A 15,092-nucleotide genomic window follows, 5' to 3' on the forward strand; every position below is an offset into this window, starting at 1 on the left:
ATTCCGCTATTTTGTGTTTTTACGGGGGTCTAAGTACGTTGCCATCCAGTACTGGTCCTTGACCTTTTTATGCTTTTTATACGGGGGTCCCTGTTAAAACACCTAAGCATGAAGGCCCCCATTTGCACTAAGCTGGAATTGGTGTGGTGGCCTGGCTCCTGCTCATCATCCAGGATAATGTCGTCCTCCTCGTTCTCCTCTCCCCATCCACAGACAACAGGGATCCCAGAAAGGTTTAAAGCATGCTCTTCTTGCTCCTCCTCATCCACCCTGACATCATACTCCTCTGACTCCTCTTCAGACTCCTGTTGACTTGTCTCAGATAGAGTAGCCCCCCTGGGAATTCATCCAGCATTGCGACCTCCTCATCTTCCTGCTCCTGCTCCTCCACAGCTTGATCAATGACACAACGCAATGCACGCTCCATAAAAAAGGCATAAGGTATGATGTCACTGATGGCGCCATGGTTGCGACTGACCAGTTTGGTGATCTCATCAAATGGCTGCATGAGCAGCCACTGGCACGGTGAAAATAAAACAAGCTCCCCAGAACCTGTTCTGCCGCAGAGTTCGTACAGGTAGTCATTAACTGCACGTTTCTGCTGGAGCAGCCTATCAAGCATATAGAAGGTTTAGTTCCATTGGGTCGGGCAATCGCAAATAAGACGTCTGACTGGCAGATTGTGTCGCCGCTGAATGTCAGCAAGGCGAGCCATGGCCATGTAATGCAGGCCATACATGGTCAAATTTCGAACAAACTTTCTTTTCAAAATCAGAAAATTTGTTTTTTTTGTGATCCGATGATGCCACCATTGATTTTCGAAATTCGGCCGACCAAGCCTTCAATTTCACCTCATGTTGTTACAGAAAATAATTTTCTTGGCCGGGAATCTTGTTTTCTCTCCGTCTACATCTTTCTTTTCTTATTACATTTCTCGCACGATTCTCCCGTCATTGATTAGAAAATCGTTGGTTTTTCAAAAAATTTCCAACATGTCCGATTCTTCAAATTTTATTTCCGCACGAAAATCGGCTGTTGCTGCAGCCCACTAATGGTGTGAAATTCATACGAAAATTCTTAGATACGATTTTCGAAAGAAAATTCTTTCCAAATTCAAACCGTGTATGGCCGGCATAAGATCTTCTGAAATGGGCCGAGATTTTCCTTGCCTGCCGCAAGATGGACCCCAGGGTATTTGACAACGAATCACTGCACGACCAAGTTTAAGACGTGTGCCATGCATGGCACGTGTGTAATTTTGCCCTGTTTCAATGCGCTAAGCAGATTGGCACCGTTGTCGCACACCACTTTACCAACTGTCAAATTGAGGGGTGTTAGCCACTGATCTGCCTGTGAAAGCAAAGCTGAAAGAAGTGCAGGGCCAGTGTGGCTCTTGGCTTCCAGGCACAACAGACGCAGCATAGCATGGCAACGCCTCACTTGGCATGTCGAATAGGTTCTGGGGATCTTGGGCAGTGAAGCGGAAGAGACGCTAGCAGCGGAAGAGGAGGAGTCAGCCAAGGAGGAGAGGGAGGGTTGCATGCAATCCGTGGCGGTAAACCAAATCTACACGGGTGCCACGGGTTACATGCTTGACGGCCGTCAGAAGGTTCACCTAGTGGGCAGTAAAAGTTATATACCTTCCCTGCCCATGTTTGCTAGACCATGTGTCTGTGGTCAGATGTATCTTGGCACCGACACTGTGTGCCAGAGATACATTCACTTGCCGCTGAACATGGCCATATAGCTCTGGGATGCCCTTCTGTGAGAAATACTTCCTTCCTGGGACCTTCCATTGTGGTGTTCCAATGGCCACAAATTTTCGAAAGGCCTCAGAGTCTACCAGTTTATATGGCAGTAGTTGGCGGGCTATCAGTTCTGACAAGCCAGCCTTCAACCGTTGGGCAAGAGGGTTATCCGGCGTCATAATTTTTTTACTGTCCCTCCCTAGACTTAGAAACGACAGCTGCAGAATCGGTCAGCACTCAGCTTAGCAGCACAGCAGTGAAGTATAATATGCTTTCTATATTCGCAAGAAAGTATATTATAGGTCTACAGCCCTATATACTGTACACCTATACCAGCCCTTAAAAGGACCTTTGTGGACCTAGTAGCTAGTGATTTGCAGACTGTCCCTGCTCCAAACACCAAACTGTGCCTCAGTCCCTACACTGATAAAAGACAGCTGCAGTATCAGTCAGCACTCAGTAGCACAGCAGTCAGCAGTGCACCATAATATACTTTCTATATTTGTAAGAAAGTATATTATACGTGTACAACCCTATATACTGTACAGCTATACCAGTCCTTAAAAGGACCTTTTGTGGACCTAGTAGCTAGTGATTTGCAGACTGTCTCTGCTCCAAACACCAAACTGTCCCTCAGTCCCTACACTGATAAAAGACAGCTGCAGAATCGGTCAGCACTCAGCAGCACAGCAGTCAGCAGTGCACCATAATATACTTTCTAAGTGTATTACAAACCTATATACTGTACACCTATACCAGTCCTTAAAAGGACTTTTGTGGACCTACTAGTAATAGCTAGTTAGCTAGCTAGTGATTAGACTGACTGTCCCTGCTCCACACAGCTTTCCCTACACTGACAAAAGACAGAATGTAAAATGGCCGCCAGATCAGGTCTATTTATAAGGTAGGGGGTATGTCCATGTGCTGAAATGTCTCAATTGGCTGTCCTGTACCCTATGATGAATGTGTCATGGGTCAAAGTTCTTCACAATGTAAACGCATATGTCCGCCGCAAACAGCGCCAGAAGTCCACTGGTTTGGCGAATTGCGAACGAGCAAAGTTCGCCGCGAACCGACCGCCGGGGGCACCGCAAGGCCATCTCTACCCCAGATGATCTCATATCCTAATCCTTGTCTGCTAGCAATATCAGGTGTTCACCATATCTATATATCTCAGAGTTTTTTTCTAAATCCAACCACTTCCCCCAGATGGTATCATATTTCCCAAGGTCACCTCCAACTGTATACATTGTTTCTTCAATAGACCTTACCCAATCAATCTTTGAGGCCCATTCTCTCCTACTCTGGACTTTTGATGTTTTGATGTTTTTGCTTTTAGCCACATTTAATAAATGTGGTACTAACATATTCTTATATTGGTTTACCGTTTTATACGTATTATAAACTAGGTAACTCCATGGCTCAGCCTGTATGTCTTCTCCTGTTATTTTGTGGATTACTTTAAGACCCCTTTCACACTGGGGCGTTTTCAGGCTAAAAATAGCGCATGTAAAGTGCCCAAAAAACTCCTCCCCTGCAGCCTCAGTGTGAGAGCCCGAGTGTTTTCACACTGGAGCGGTGCGCTTGCAGGACAAAAAGTCCTGCAAACAGTATCTTTCACACCGCTCCTCCTCTGCCCTGTCGATTGCAATCAATGGGCACCGCTGCCGAAGCGCCTGCAAAGCACTTCAGCAGCGGCACTTTGCAGGTGCTTTAACCCTTTATTCGGCCGCTAGCAAGGGTTAAAAGTGTCCTGCTAGCGGCCGAAAAGCACCACTATTACAGGGCCCCACTCTAGTGTGAAAGTAGCCTAATAATCCCCTCTCAGTATGGCTGTATCTCTGTGCAGTCCCACAAAAGGTGCGCAAAAGGCCCCGGGGTGTCACATTGTCTCCATGTTTGGGACACGTCTGCTCCAAACCTTTGTGACCACAGCAGGTTACGCACCACCTGGAAAAAAAGCTTAAAGCACATATCTGATGCCTTAGCGTCAACTGATGAGAAGAAGGCTAGATTCAGAACTTTCCTCCTTTTAGGCTGCATTCATGCCTAAGCGTAGCGTCTGTGAGTGTTTTTCCAGAGTTTTTGTTCACGCATTTTTGCACGACTTGCGTGTTTGTATGCAGTGTTTTTTTAATTAGCCAATAGAGAAAACTATTATCGGTTGCATCATTTGTTGCTAGCTATTTCTGCTTTTTTAGCTTTTCCATTATTTCTTCTTTAATTATTATTATTCATTTATTATGATGTTTTTTCGTTAGGGTGCGTAACCTGCTGTGGTCACAAAGGTTTGGAGCAGACGTGTCCCAAACATGGAGACAATGTGACACCCCGGGGCCTTTTGCGCACCTTTTGTGGGACTGCACAGAGATACAGCCATACTGAGAGGGGATTATTAGGCTATTATTATTAGGCTATTATTAGGGTTAGGATTAGGAGTTAGGGATAGGGTTATTTATTATTATTTTATTTATTATTATATGAATAATAATAAATGAATAAATACATGTAAAATAAATACACAAATAAATAAAAATCATAAATAAAAAAAATAAATGAATTTCATAAATTCTATACTAATACTAAATAACAATAAATAAATAATTAACCCTTAACTTTAACCCTTACCCCTTAAAAAATCAAAATAAATAACTAAACACCCCAACCCTAACACAAAATAAATTATAAATTATTATTATTATTATTATTATTATTATTAATGCAATTTTTGTTCAAGTTTGAGTGTTTATTGTCATTTTATAATAATAATAATAATTTATTTTATATTTTTTAAGGTTAGAGGTTAATTATTATTTATTAACGTATTATTACATACTATCAATTTATTTTACTTATTTATGATGATTTTTATTTGTATATTTATTTTACATTTATTTATTCATATATTATTACCATTTTATTTAAACTATTTTTTATTTGAGCATAGAATCACACAATAAACCAGGGGCAAAATGCGCGAATGCGTACAAAAACATACAAATGGCGTGTTTCCATTTATTTCTATGAGAATAGAAGTGTGCCAAAAACTGCCAAATCTACCCGATTTGAGAGACAAAAAAAGCTCCAGAACTTGTTTGAACTTCAAGCGTTTGGCTTCAGGCAACATGGAGTGGAAATGTGAACCATCTCCACAGAAAATCATTGTTTTATTTCTCCTCCAGCGTTTTCTGAGCTTTAAGCTTCAAGCTACAAAAAGCTCAGGTGTAAATGCAGCCTTACTCCTTTCTAATGTAACTTCTAATTCCTGCTCCCATTTCCCAAGATATGGCAGATATACGGGTTCTGTTTCATTTACTAGTATCCTGTATATTTTTGATATACCTTGCTTTGTGCATAAGGGGGAACTAAACAATTTCTCTATTGGTCTCAAATTATATTTTCCCCGTTGGCTGTGGCATTGTCTGTGCATAGTGTTGTAATTGTGTATATCTCCATTTATCTAGTGGCATACTACCCCATCGTTGTCTTAACCCCCCTGACGGTATTCCCGAGTCTGACTCGGGGTGGATTTTTCATACCAAAAGCGGTATCCCCGAGTCAGACTCGGGACAGCGTCGCTGGATCCAGGAGGAGGTTTACTTACCTTCTCCTTCGAATCCAGCGATGTCTCCTCGCTGTACGAGCGAGCCGTGCCTCGCTCGATCTATCACATCGGCGATCTCCGTGCCCTGCGAGCGTTGCGACGCACGGGCACGGAGATCGGCGCCAAATTCAAAAAGTGAAATAAACAGTATACATACAGTATAATGTAATCTTACAGATTACATTGCTGTATGTAAATATTTCACATCCCCGTTGTCCCTAGTGGTCTGCCCAGTGTCCTGCATGCAGTTTTATATTGTAAAAACTGTTCTTTATGCCTGGAAACTGGAGATTGTCCATAGCAACCAAAACTGTCCCTTTACATCAAAAATGATTTTAGACCAGCTAGAAAACAGCGATAATAAATTAGAATCACTCGCAGAATTGAGCGATAGCGATTTGTGGGGAGATCCGTCATCAAATACTGAAAAGTAATGACAGTGACAATTCTGCAACTCGGCAAATTTCAGTGTTTTTGATTAGATTACATTATTGAATAATTTTTATTATTGTTATATTATTATTTGGTACAATTATTTATAATTATTTATTATATTATAATTTATGATTTAATTTTTCAAACTTTATCATACCTGGGATGTCTGCTAGACTCTGGTTTGGACAGATTTAAGAGAGTTATTCCTAAGAATTGCAGGACTACAATATAAAACGCCAAATTTTCATGCAAAATAATGGTACCGCTTTTAGCACCTAAAATCCGAAATAATGGTACCGCCAGGGAGGTTAATTCAAAAAATGTGCATAATCTATTCCTTTTTCTTTACATCCTGTAACTGGATCACCTCTCTTTTTGCCCATCTAACAAAATAAATAATCGTCTTTCCCTGGTTTAAAATAGTTAGTGTCTAACAATGAAATTAAAGGAGCATTATATTCCCAATGGTAAAGCCTGAAAAGGCCATCCCATATTCTAAAAGTTTTTCTATTCAGTGGATTTATGCTCCTTGCTAGTTCTCAATACTACCGTGGAATCCACACCATCAACTTTACTTTGTGTTAACTCAATCCCCACCCAACTTTTATGTCCCTTATTGTGCATCCAATCTGCTAGTTGTGTGATGGTGATGGCTTAATAATACTTTTTGAAATCAGGTACTGCTAAACCCCCTGCCTCCTTTGCCAGCATGGCATAGGTGATCCTAGAACGTTTATGTGTTCATATATATTTTATTACTATAGACCTCAGTTTCCTAAATTAATCCTGGGGTAGAGTGATTGGGAGCATTTGAAATAGGTATATTAGCTTGGGTAGAATGTTCATTTTTTAGCACATTTATTCTGCCTAGCCATGAAAGGGGTTTATACCTTAAGGACTTCAACTGCTCCTTAATCTTATTAAGCATAGGCATGTAATAGGCCTTATACTGGGTCATTAGAGATGTTTAATTAGGTATGTATCTACCACAGGGTGGTCCTGGGGATACATTATATAAAACACATGCCACATCCCGATATTTGAATTTTCAAAAAAACTCAACAAATAATGATGACAATAATGGACTTTTTAGACGTAAATATAGCACAAAGGGGGGGGGGGTAATTTTAAACAATTTTTATTTCTAAAAAACAAACAAATCCTCAATGCCTCAGAGCATAATCTTTTACTGTCTAGCGTATTGTAAGTACATCATATTTTACATATATTTCCATAAGCATCCAACGTGGGGGCATCAACGAACAAACAACCATCAATACAAAAAATAGTTTATACAGACAGTATATCACAGACGAATCAGCTCAGAGATACTCAAATGCTCTACATGTTTCGCGTTCACCATAACGCTTCATCAGGAGCTTATAACTTTTTATTCCCTATGGATAGGCAAAAAGAAAAAAAGCGTCTCTACAGGGGTAAGGCAGTAGTGTAAAAATATATAAAAATTGTTTAAAATTACCCCCCCCTTTTTGTTATATCTATATTTATGCCTAAAAAGTCCATTATTGTCAACATTATTTGTTGAGTTTTTTAGTAAATTCATTAGAGATGTTGTTAACTTAACTGCAAGGTATCCTGATTCCTCTCTACACCATACAAAGGGGAGTTTTGTTTGTTAACATAAGGTTATTAATTACTGCAGAATATATGAGGTACTAACCACTATAAGCCAACTACTTTCAGATAATCACTTTTCATTGTGCAGAAGTATAGGTAAACTTTTTTTTGAGTATAAGTAAATGCTTTCTACAGCCTTGAAGGATATGTAAAGGTTTGCTTTAAGAAAATTTGGTTTTACACAGAGTTGCTTTTGCAATCCTCCTCTTCTGGGGTCTTTCAGTGGCGCTCCTGGCACCTCCTCTTCTCGTGGGCCCCATTGGAGAGCAGCTCTCCCTCAGGGCACTCGTGTGGGCGCACTCTTGTGTCCTGCTGCTGTGTCCATTGATACAGACAGCAGGACTTGGCCCCGTCCCCTGGCTCCCACATTATTGGATTTCATTGACAGCAGCTGGAGCCAATGGCTGCGCTGCCATCAATCTATCAAATCTGGACCCGAGACACCGGCTGGAGCTGGTGTGCTCGTCTCCATCGCTGGAAAGACCGAGTTCAGGTAAGTAAAAGGGCGGATTTGGGGGGGAGGGGATTGCTGCATCACAAGAGGTTATTCACCTTAATGCATAGAAAGCATTAAGGTGAAAAACCTTGAGGTTTTAGAACCCCTTTAAGTTTTAGTTTTATTTTTTTCTATACCTTAATGCATTATTAAGATAAAAAAAACTTTTGTTGAAGAGGATCCCCTGCAGCCTGCCTAATACTTACCTGAGCCTTATTTTGATCCAGCCTTGTGCACACGACCAGCAGCTCTTCTGGCCCTGCCCCTCCTCACTGGGCAGCTTAATAGCAGTGGGAGCTATTTGCTCCCACTGCTCTCAATGAAATGCTATGTCAAATGATCCCATGGAAACTGGATTTCTATGGTAGGCACTCATGGGGGGGGGGGGGGGGGCCAGGAGCACCAGTGGAGAACCCCAGAAGAAGAGGATCGAGCCTACTCTGTGCAAATTGGTGACTTACCTGCACAGAGTAGTTAAGTATAACATGTTTATACATTTTTTTTAATTCAAGTGTTACAATAACTTTAAGTTTGTTTAAAGTACTCATAGTTGTCATTTTAAAGATTTATTAAAAACTTGCAAAACATAGAAATAAATAACATGAGTAATTAAGTAAAGTTGAATTAATGTTTGTCTATTTTTACACAACCTAATGTGGACTTACAATTACAATTGACAGCACATATGAATGAATAGCGTACATGTCAGCATAATAAATCAAGTTATAATTTTGTTGAAAAAAATTAAAGCTGTTGTTCCCCAGCAACCAGCTTGGGCTGATTGAATCAAATTGTCATCTGTAACCAATCATTGCTGCAGAGAATATATTTCTTTTGTAGTGCTACCCCCAAAGGAGTTGCTAAATTGTTTTGTGATTTCACCTATAGATGACACATATCGCTCACCCAGCACCTACTGACACACCTTAAGGTATTTCAAAGAAATTATTAGGCCAAGCATAGCCTAAAAGATGAGAGGTTTAGAAAGTATACTTACACAAACAATCAATTAGACAACATTACATAAGGACATGGTTAAACTGCAGTATTCTGACTAACAGTAATTAACAGAACTGAACTGCATTTACCTAGCAACAGTATACAAAGACAGTGCTAACTTGTTATAACAGTCCCTCTTGTATCACACTGGCCAGTAATTAATGAAAGAAAGAAAAAAAAAGTTGTCCGGCAAAGTTGGGGGCTTTGAAAAAAAATCACCACAGTTCCCAACACAAGAGGTTAACTTATGCAATGGTAGTCCCTTACAAGACCCAGGGCACCCTCTTCTGGGTCTCCAGATGTGCGCTAGTTCAATTCAAATTCTCAGACAGGGATAGGTGTTGCTGTGATGTTTCTCTTTCAATGAGACAGTTCCTCTTTTCCTTCCTTACAAGCAGCGGGAGTTCTCTCTAGTACAATCTGATCTCACAAGATATCTAAATCACACCTCACAATCTCCCAGGGAGTTTCTGATCTCTCAGGCAAGGTGCTGCACAATGAGAGTCTTCTCTGAGGTCTCTCTCACACCTTCAGCAGATCTGTCTTTTACCCAAACACCTGCTTGCTTCCAGACAGTCCTCTCCTCATTCCTTCATAGACTGCAGACTCTTGCTTTGTTGCATCATCCTATCACCCTGAAGAATCAAACCCAGACTTCTGCATTAATGAATATTCAGTTTAACCCTGGCCGCATTGTAGAATGATAATACAGCAGCAACAAAAGAAGAAGTTCCACAGCAGTTATCAGCTACAGTCCATGCACTTTCAATCATCAACTATATAAAAGGGTCAAAAGCCTGTCCCTTATAAAAAAAATACTGATATTGCATAGAATGGGTTTTAATAAAGTAACACATGTTCATAAGATTGTTTACATTAAGATCTCTTTCACATATATAGATAATATCTTATAGTGACGCACTAGGTAAAAAAAAAAAAAGATTACCATCACACTCAGGGAACTAGCAACTTCTAGAGGAAGTCTGAAATAGAGTGTAGTTACGATAGCAAGTCATCTGATCTATTCAAATAGTTTGTATTTGTATTTAACTATTTATATTTCAAAATATAACTATATGTGAATGAATCACACATTAGGTAACTAACTTTATGTGTGTTTTACAGGTTTGCTGTGAATTGGAAGAATGTCAGAATCCCTTTCTTGATCTCCAGCCATCAGACAATGGGTGGGATCAGTTTTTTGTGTACCATCAAGAAATCCCATTGGTGACCTGTGACCAAATTGCAGCAATCATCAAAGATGCCATCAACAGAAGACGTATAGGCATGGTTCCCAATAGCCGTACTTCCTCTACAGAGGCTGTTGCAGGGAGTGCTCCTTTGTCTCAGGGTTCATCTGGTATTATGGAATTATATGGCTCTGATGTAGACCCTCCTCAAAATCCTGTGAATTTTCCAGATAATCAGCAGGAGGCAAATGGATCTGCACAAGTTCAGGTGGATGTCAACATAGATCTTGTAAGCCCAGACAGTGGCCTTGCTACAATAAGAAGCAGCCGTTCATCTAAAGAGAGTTCTGTTTTTCTTAGTGATGACAGTCCAGTTGCTGAAGCTGCTGGTTCTCATCATAATTTTTCTGCAGGTATTGATTCTTATGGGCCTATCCCAGAATGTGTCATCATTGAAGAAGAAACACCTTCATCCAGAAACAGTGATAACATTGATCTTTTCAGCTTTGATCTAGCTCCAAACATTCATTCTGAATCTTCTTCACATTCTGCTGACTATTCAATGGCTGATGATTTTTTCTTTCAGAGTGATTCTTCAGAAGGACAGCAAGCTGTTGCTCAGAAAGAACATAATGAATTGCGGTTCTACAGAGAAAATATGGCTAACTGTTCAACCTCATTATTGCAAACAAAAGTTGCTAATGTTTCATTAGCAGAAGTAGAAAATATAAGTTTAGTAGAATTTGATGACAACTTCATGCATAGTCCTGAGAACCATGAGGACTTATGTGATAAAAATCCAAGTATTAGTGATCTGGCTGAATATGATGCCACGTTATCTTCTGAGGTCCTTGGACATGCAGAAGTTAAAGTTCCCCCAACACCAATGAACAGTTTAGTTGAAAGTTCTCCACTGGATAATGGACCACCAACCTTTTTCCCAGATGATGTCTTAGAAAATTTGAATAAACTAGGATCTTCAGACATATCTCAGGTTAAATATGGATACTGGAGGAATGGAGAGGACCCAGATGCCCTGTTGAATGACACATGGAGTTCAAGTGAACAGGAGTCCGTATTTCAAAGCCCAGACTCTTGGAAAGACCAAAAGCCAAAGGACTATAGTGAAAGTAGAAACTTAGTTGATTCATTTCAACTAATGGGACCTTCCTGTTACAGACAAAATAACAGAAGCAAGCCTGATAAAAACACTATGCAAGAAAATAGACCTTATTCTGATTCATGGAAATCAAACAAACCATTTCATGGTGGGTCAGATCCATGGTGTGATTCCTCAGATAAATTTGTAAAGTGTAACAATGAACCAGATAATTCTTGGAGTGCATTGCATGGCGTAAAACATAGGAAATATTTCACAGAAGTGAATGAAGTAGGTGATACCGAGAGTGACCAGTCTTCTGAAAATACTCCCATTGCCATGGAAACTAAAATGGGTCAAGATATGCTTGAAGAAAACAAACATACCAAAAAGGCAAATGGAATTCCTAATTTAGGATTAAGTTCAAAATGCAATGTCTTTGAATCAGATATAGAAGCAACTACTGATTTAAAACACATACACAGAAATCTTTGTGGCTGGGATTTATATGACCGCAATCAAGAGCCAAGTGCTGTAGATGACCATGTTGCCTGGGAAGATCCCTTTTTGTCTTATAGATGTATTGATTTTACATCTCCTGCTACAAGTAAGGATTGCATAGTTTCTCCTCCAGACACCAACTACTCCACATCTGACTCAATTTCATCACCTCTTTGCGAGGATGATTTGCATGAAAACCTGTGGCAAGAGCAAAATGCACCTGAGCAAACTCAAAATTTCTTACCTGCTGCTTACACTGAGGAAACCATATTAAATAATACAAGTGCACCAAATTCTGCAAATAGTGATGTGAATGAAGGTAGACAATCTCCTGCCTTTTGTATAACAACTGAGAAAATGATTGAAGCTGTTGTCAAAATGCAAGAAAACGACACAATGAACAACCAGAAAATTTGCTTATTACAAGACACTGGCTCTGAATGCAACAATGGAAAAAATAAAGTACTAAATAGAATACATTTATCTAATGAGATTGATGACAGGTTGGAATGTTCACCCAAAGCAAGCAATGAAAATATATTTCAGTTTTCTGTTGCAAGTAATTGTTCAAGTCCTTTTGATATTATTACAAGTGATTTTCAGAGCTGCTTGTTGCCATGTACCTCAAAAGATTCATCGCCAAATAATTTATCAGATAATATTTTGTTAAGAAAGCATGAGCCTAATCCACATAAACAAAGCAGTTTAAACACTGATCTCCCTGATGACCTTGAGTCTGTAAAGCCACCAGCTATCCAACTGGGTTGTTCTATTATACCACAGAAGGTATTAAACGTGTCTGAAACACAGAATGAAACCACAGGTGACCGTCAGCTCATGTTTCACACACAAGAAGATGAAAACATTGATGTTAACATTAATCGTGAATATGAAGATGCTTGGGATTTGCAGTGTGACACAGAATCTTCTTCTTTAACCACTCCAGATGAATTGGACAATTCTAGCTTAAGTTATTTACCAAATGTTAATCTGCTTAATAATTCTATTTCAAGTATTAAAGAAGGCCATGAGGCCTTAAACAAAAATGCAGATTCAGTTATTCATTTGTCACCTGTCAATGACACTAGCTATCAGGCCAATAACGACAATCCTGAGACTTTAACTCAGAACTCATGCCCAGAGACTTATAAATTACAAAAGCCCTCATTTTCAGAAAAACTTTCACTTACTGAAAAGGAATCTGTTAGCAAGAAGATTGAGATTAAAGAAAATCATTTCAACCCTTCAAGCCTTACTGTTGAAGGTGCTGTTTGCCAAGATGATATAATAAATAGTCCTCAGAGCATCTCAGGATCTGCTGAAACTGATTCAGATTTAAGTCCAGAGGTAGTTAATATCAATACATCTGAAGAACTAAAACTGAATGCTTGTTATAATGAAAACAATCTAAGTGGCTCTTCACTTTCCAGTTCAACGAGCCCAGAGCCAGCGGCCGATGGCTGTAACACTACATATGATGAGCCAACGTGTGCAAGTAAAAATAGATGCCTTCCCGTTTCAAAAAATAATGTGCAACTCTACAGCTTCTTGATATCTAATTCAGATACAAGTGATGATGTTAATGCCCAGAAGAGCTCACTGAACACTATTAACAAAGTTCCAATGAACCTAGATATTTGGAATACTCGGGTATGTGAAGAGTCTGAGTCTTCAACTTCTAGCCCTGAGTCAAATGAAGCTCTAGATAATTCGAGTTCATTGGAGAAAGATACCAAAAACTGTTTTGAGAAGCAACTATTGGATTTGGAGTCTACAGGATCAACGCTATTTGAGAACAATGAGTCAAATTCAACTACTCCAGGCATAGAAGACCAAACATTAGAAAAGCAGCTAGGTTGGGTCCACAACTTTTCTCCTTTGGAGTACAAAGCAGAACAGAGCAACGCAGATCTTGATGTAACTGAATCTACTCTATATCATAACAATCTAGTGGATTGCTCTGCTGTAGATCCTAATGACAGGAATGCAATATTATTACAAACATTATTACCTGACTACAAGAATTCTGAACAGCAAGAAAATGACATATTAGAATATTCCTCCTTTGTTTCACAAAGCAATACACTGTCACAAATTGAACAAAGCCATTGGCCTACAAGAAATTGTAAGTGTGCAGATATAGTCCCCCTGGCATCCTTTAATGGAGATTATCCTTCACCTCATCATTGCTTTGAGGATCCTTCAAAGGAAAAGGAAAATTCATTAAATATCTGGACACGAAATGCAGATGTTAGCTATACATCTCTGTCTGACTCTGAAGATAACCTCAACCCTAAATTAAACAGAGGAGAAATAGATATACAGGTTGTCCAACACGTTAAAGAAACAGATTTCATGATGCAAGTTCAAAGCAATTTTCCAAATAAATGTAAAAACAACCAAACTCATATTGTAAATGAGCAAGGCAATTTATACACTCTGCCAGATTACAAAGATGTAAATACTAAAACAAACCCGATAAACATATCTGACACTACAGAAATAAGCAATACAAACTGTGGTCTACAGGATGATGACTTGTTGTCCATTGGTGAGCTGGAACACAATAGTATAATAAGTAGCTTTGAGCATTGTGAACGATTACACTCTGCAAGTTCCTTGCACTCCGACTTTATGCCTGATATCTTAGATGACCACAATCTGGAATCTTCTCCTTTTTTTTGTGTGGATCCAGACCTTTGGAACATGGCAGAAAACAATTGCAATAATGTGTCTTTAAAAGACAGTCCTGATGTGTTAAATAGTTGTGAGAACAGCTCCCAGGCTTCTGATAGTCCAGATCTCTGTAAAGAGTATGAAAATGGTCAACTCTACAGGCAGCAGTTAAACGTATGGACAGACCACTTCCCAAGAACAGCAGCTCAGTCCGACAGTACAAATGTGAGTCAATATGATTCTCAGGAACAGGAACCTTCAAAAACATTGCGTACGTCTGCTAATAATGTCTTGGAGTTAGACTTCATTGATCATGAAAATAATAGCAATGTAAACACTGATACTGCTAACTCTGTGTTTTTTGTCAAACATAATGTTGACTTAATCCTTAGAGGCCAAAGTCCATCAACTGGAGAGAATGTATATTTGATAAGACCCGAGACATCAAATATAATATTTGCAGACCATGCAGCACTAATAAGTCATAGTGAGGAGGCAGAAGATCTTAACCAGATAAGAGGTACACAGGCAAAAGAAGAGAATGCACATCTGAATCCACTTCTAAATAGCAAAGAAGCTGGGAAAGATGCTGGATTCACAGAAAGGATTCTGAATAACCCAAATTCTCCTCCAGGTGGCAACATTGGACTGCATAATGGTAAGAGCATTAACCATTGTTTCTAAATATTAAGCTAGGTTCAAACAT

General features: G+C 39.5%; 1 protein-coding gene across 4 annotated transcripts in view; it reads left to right on the forward strand.

The window, feature by feature from the left end:
* PRUNE2 (prune homolog 2 with BCH domain) overlaps positions 1 to 15,092 on the forward strand; it is a 483,266-nt gene that overhangs the window by 270,104 nt on the left and 198,070 nt on the right. For all 4 annotated transcript variants that reach the window (XM_077474900.1, XM_077474897.1, XM_077474898.1 and 1 more), the window contains exon 8: positions 10,046 to 15,044. In XM_077474900.1, coding sequence (XP_077331026.1) covers positions 10,046 to 15,044 — 4,999 coding nt within the window. The remainder of the gene's footprint in view (positions 1 to 10,045; positions 15,045 to 15,092) is intronic.

Source organism: Lithobates pipiens, unplaced genomic scaffold (assembly GCF_037356315.1).
Source record: "Lithobates pipiens isolate NorthernLeopardFrog02 unplaced genomic scaffold, aLitPip1_a1.2 Scaffold_13, whole genome shotgun sequence".
Taxonomy (NCBI): Eukaryota; Metazoa; Chordata; class Amphibia; order Anura; family Ranidae; genus Lithobates; species Lithobates pipiens.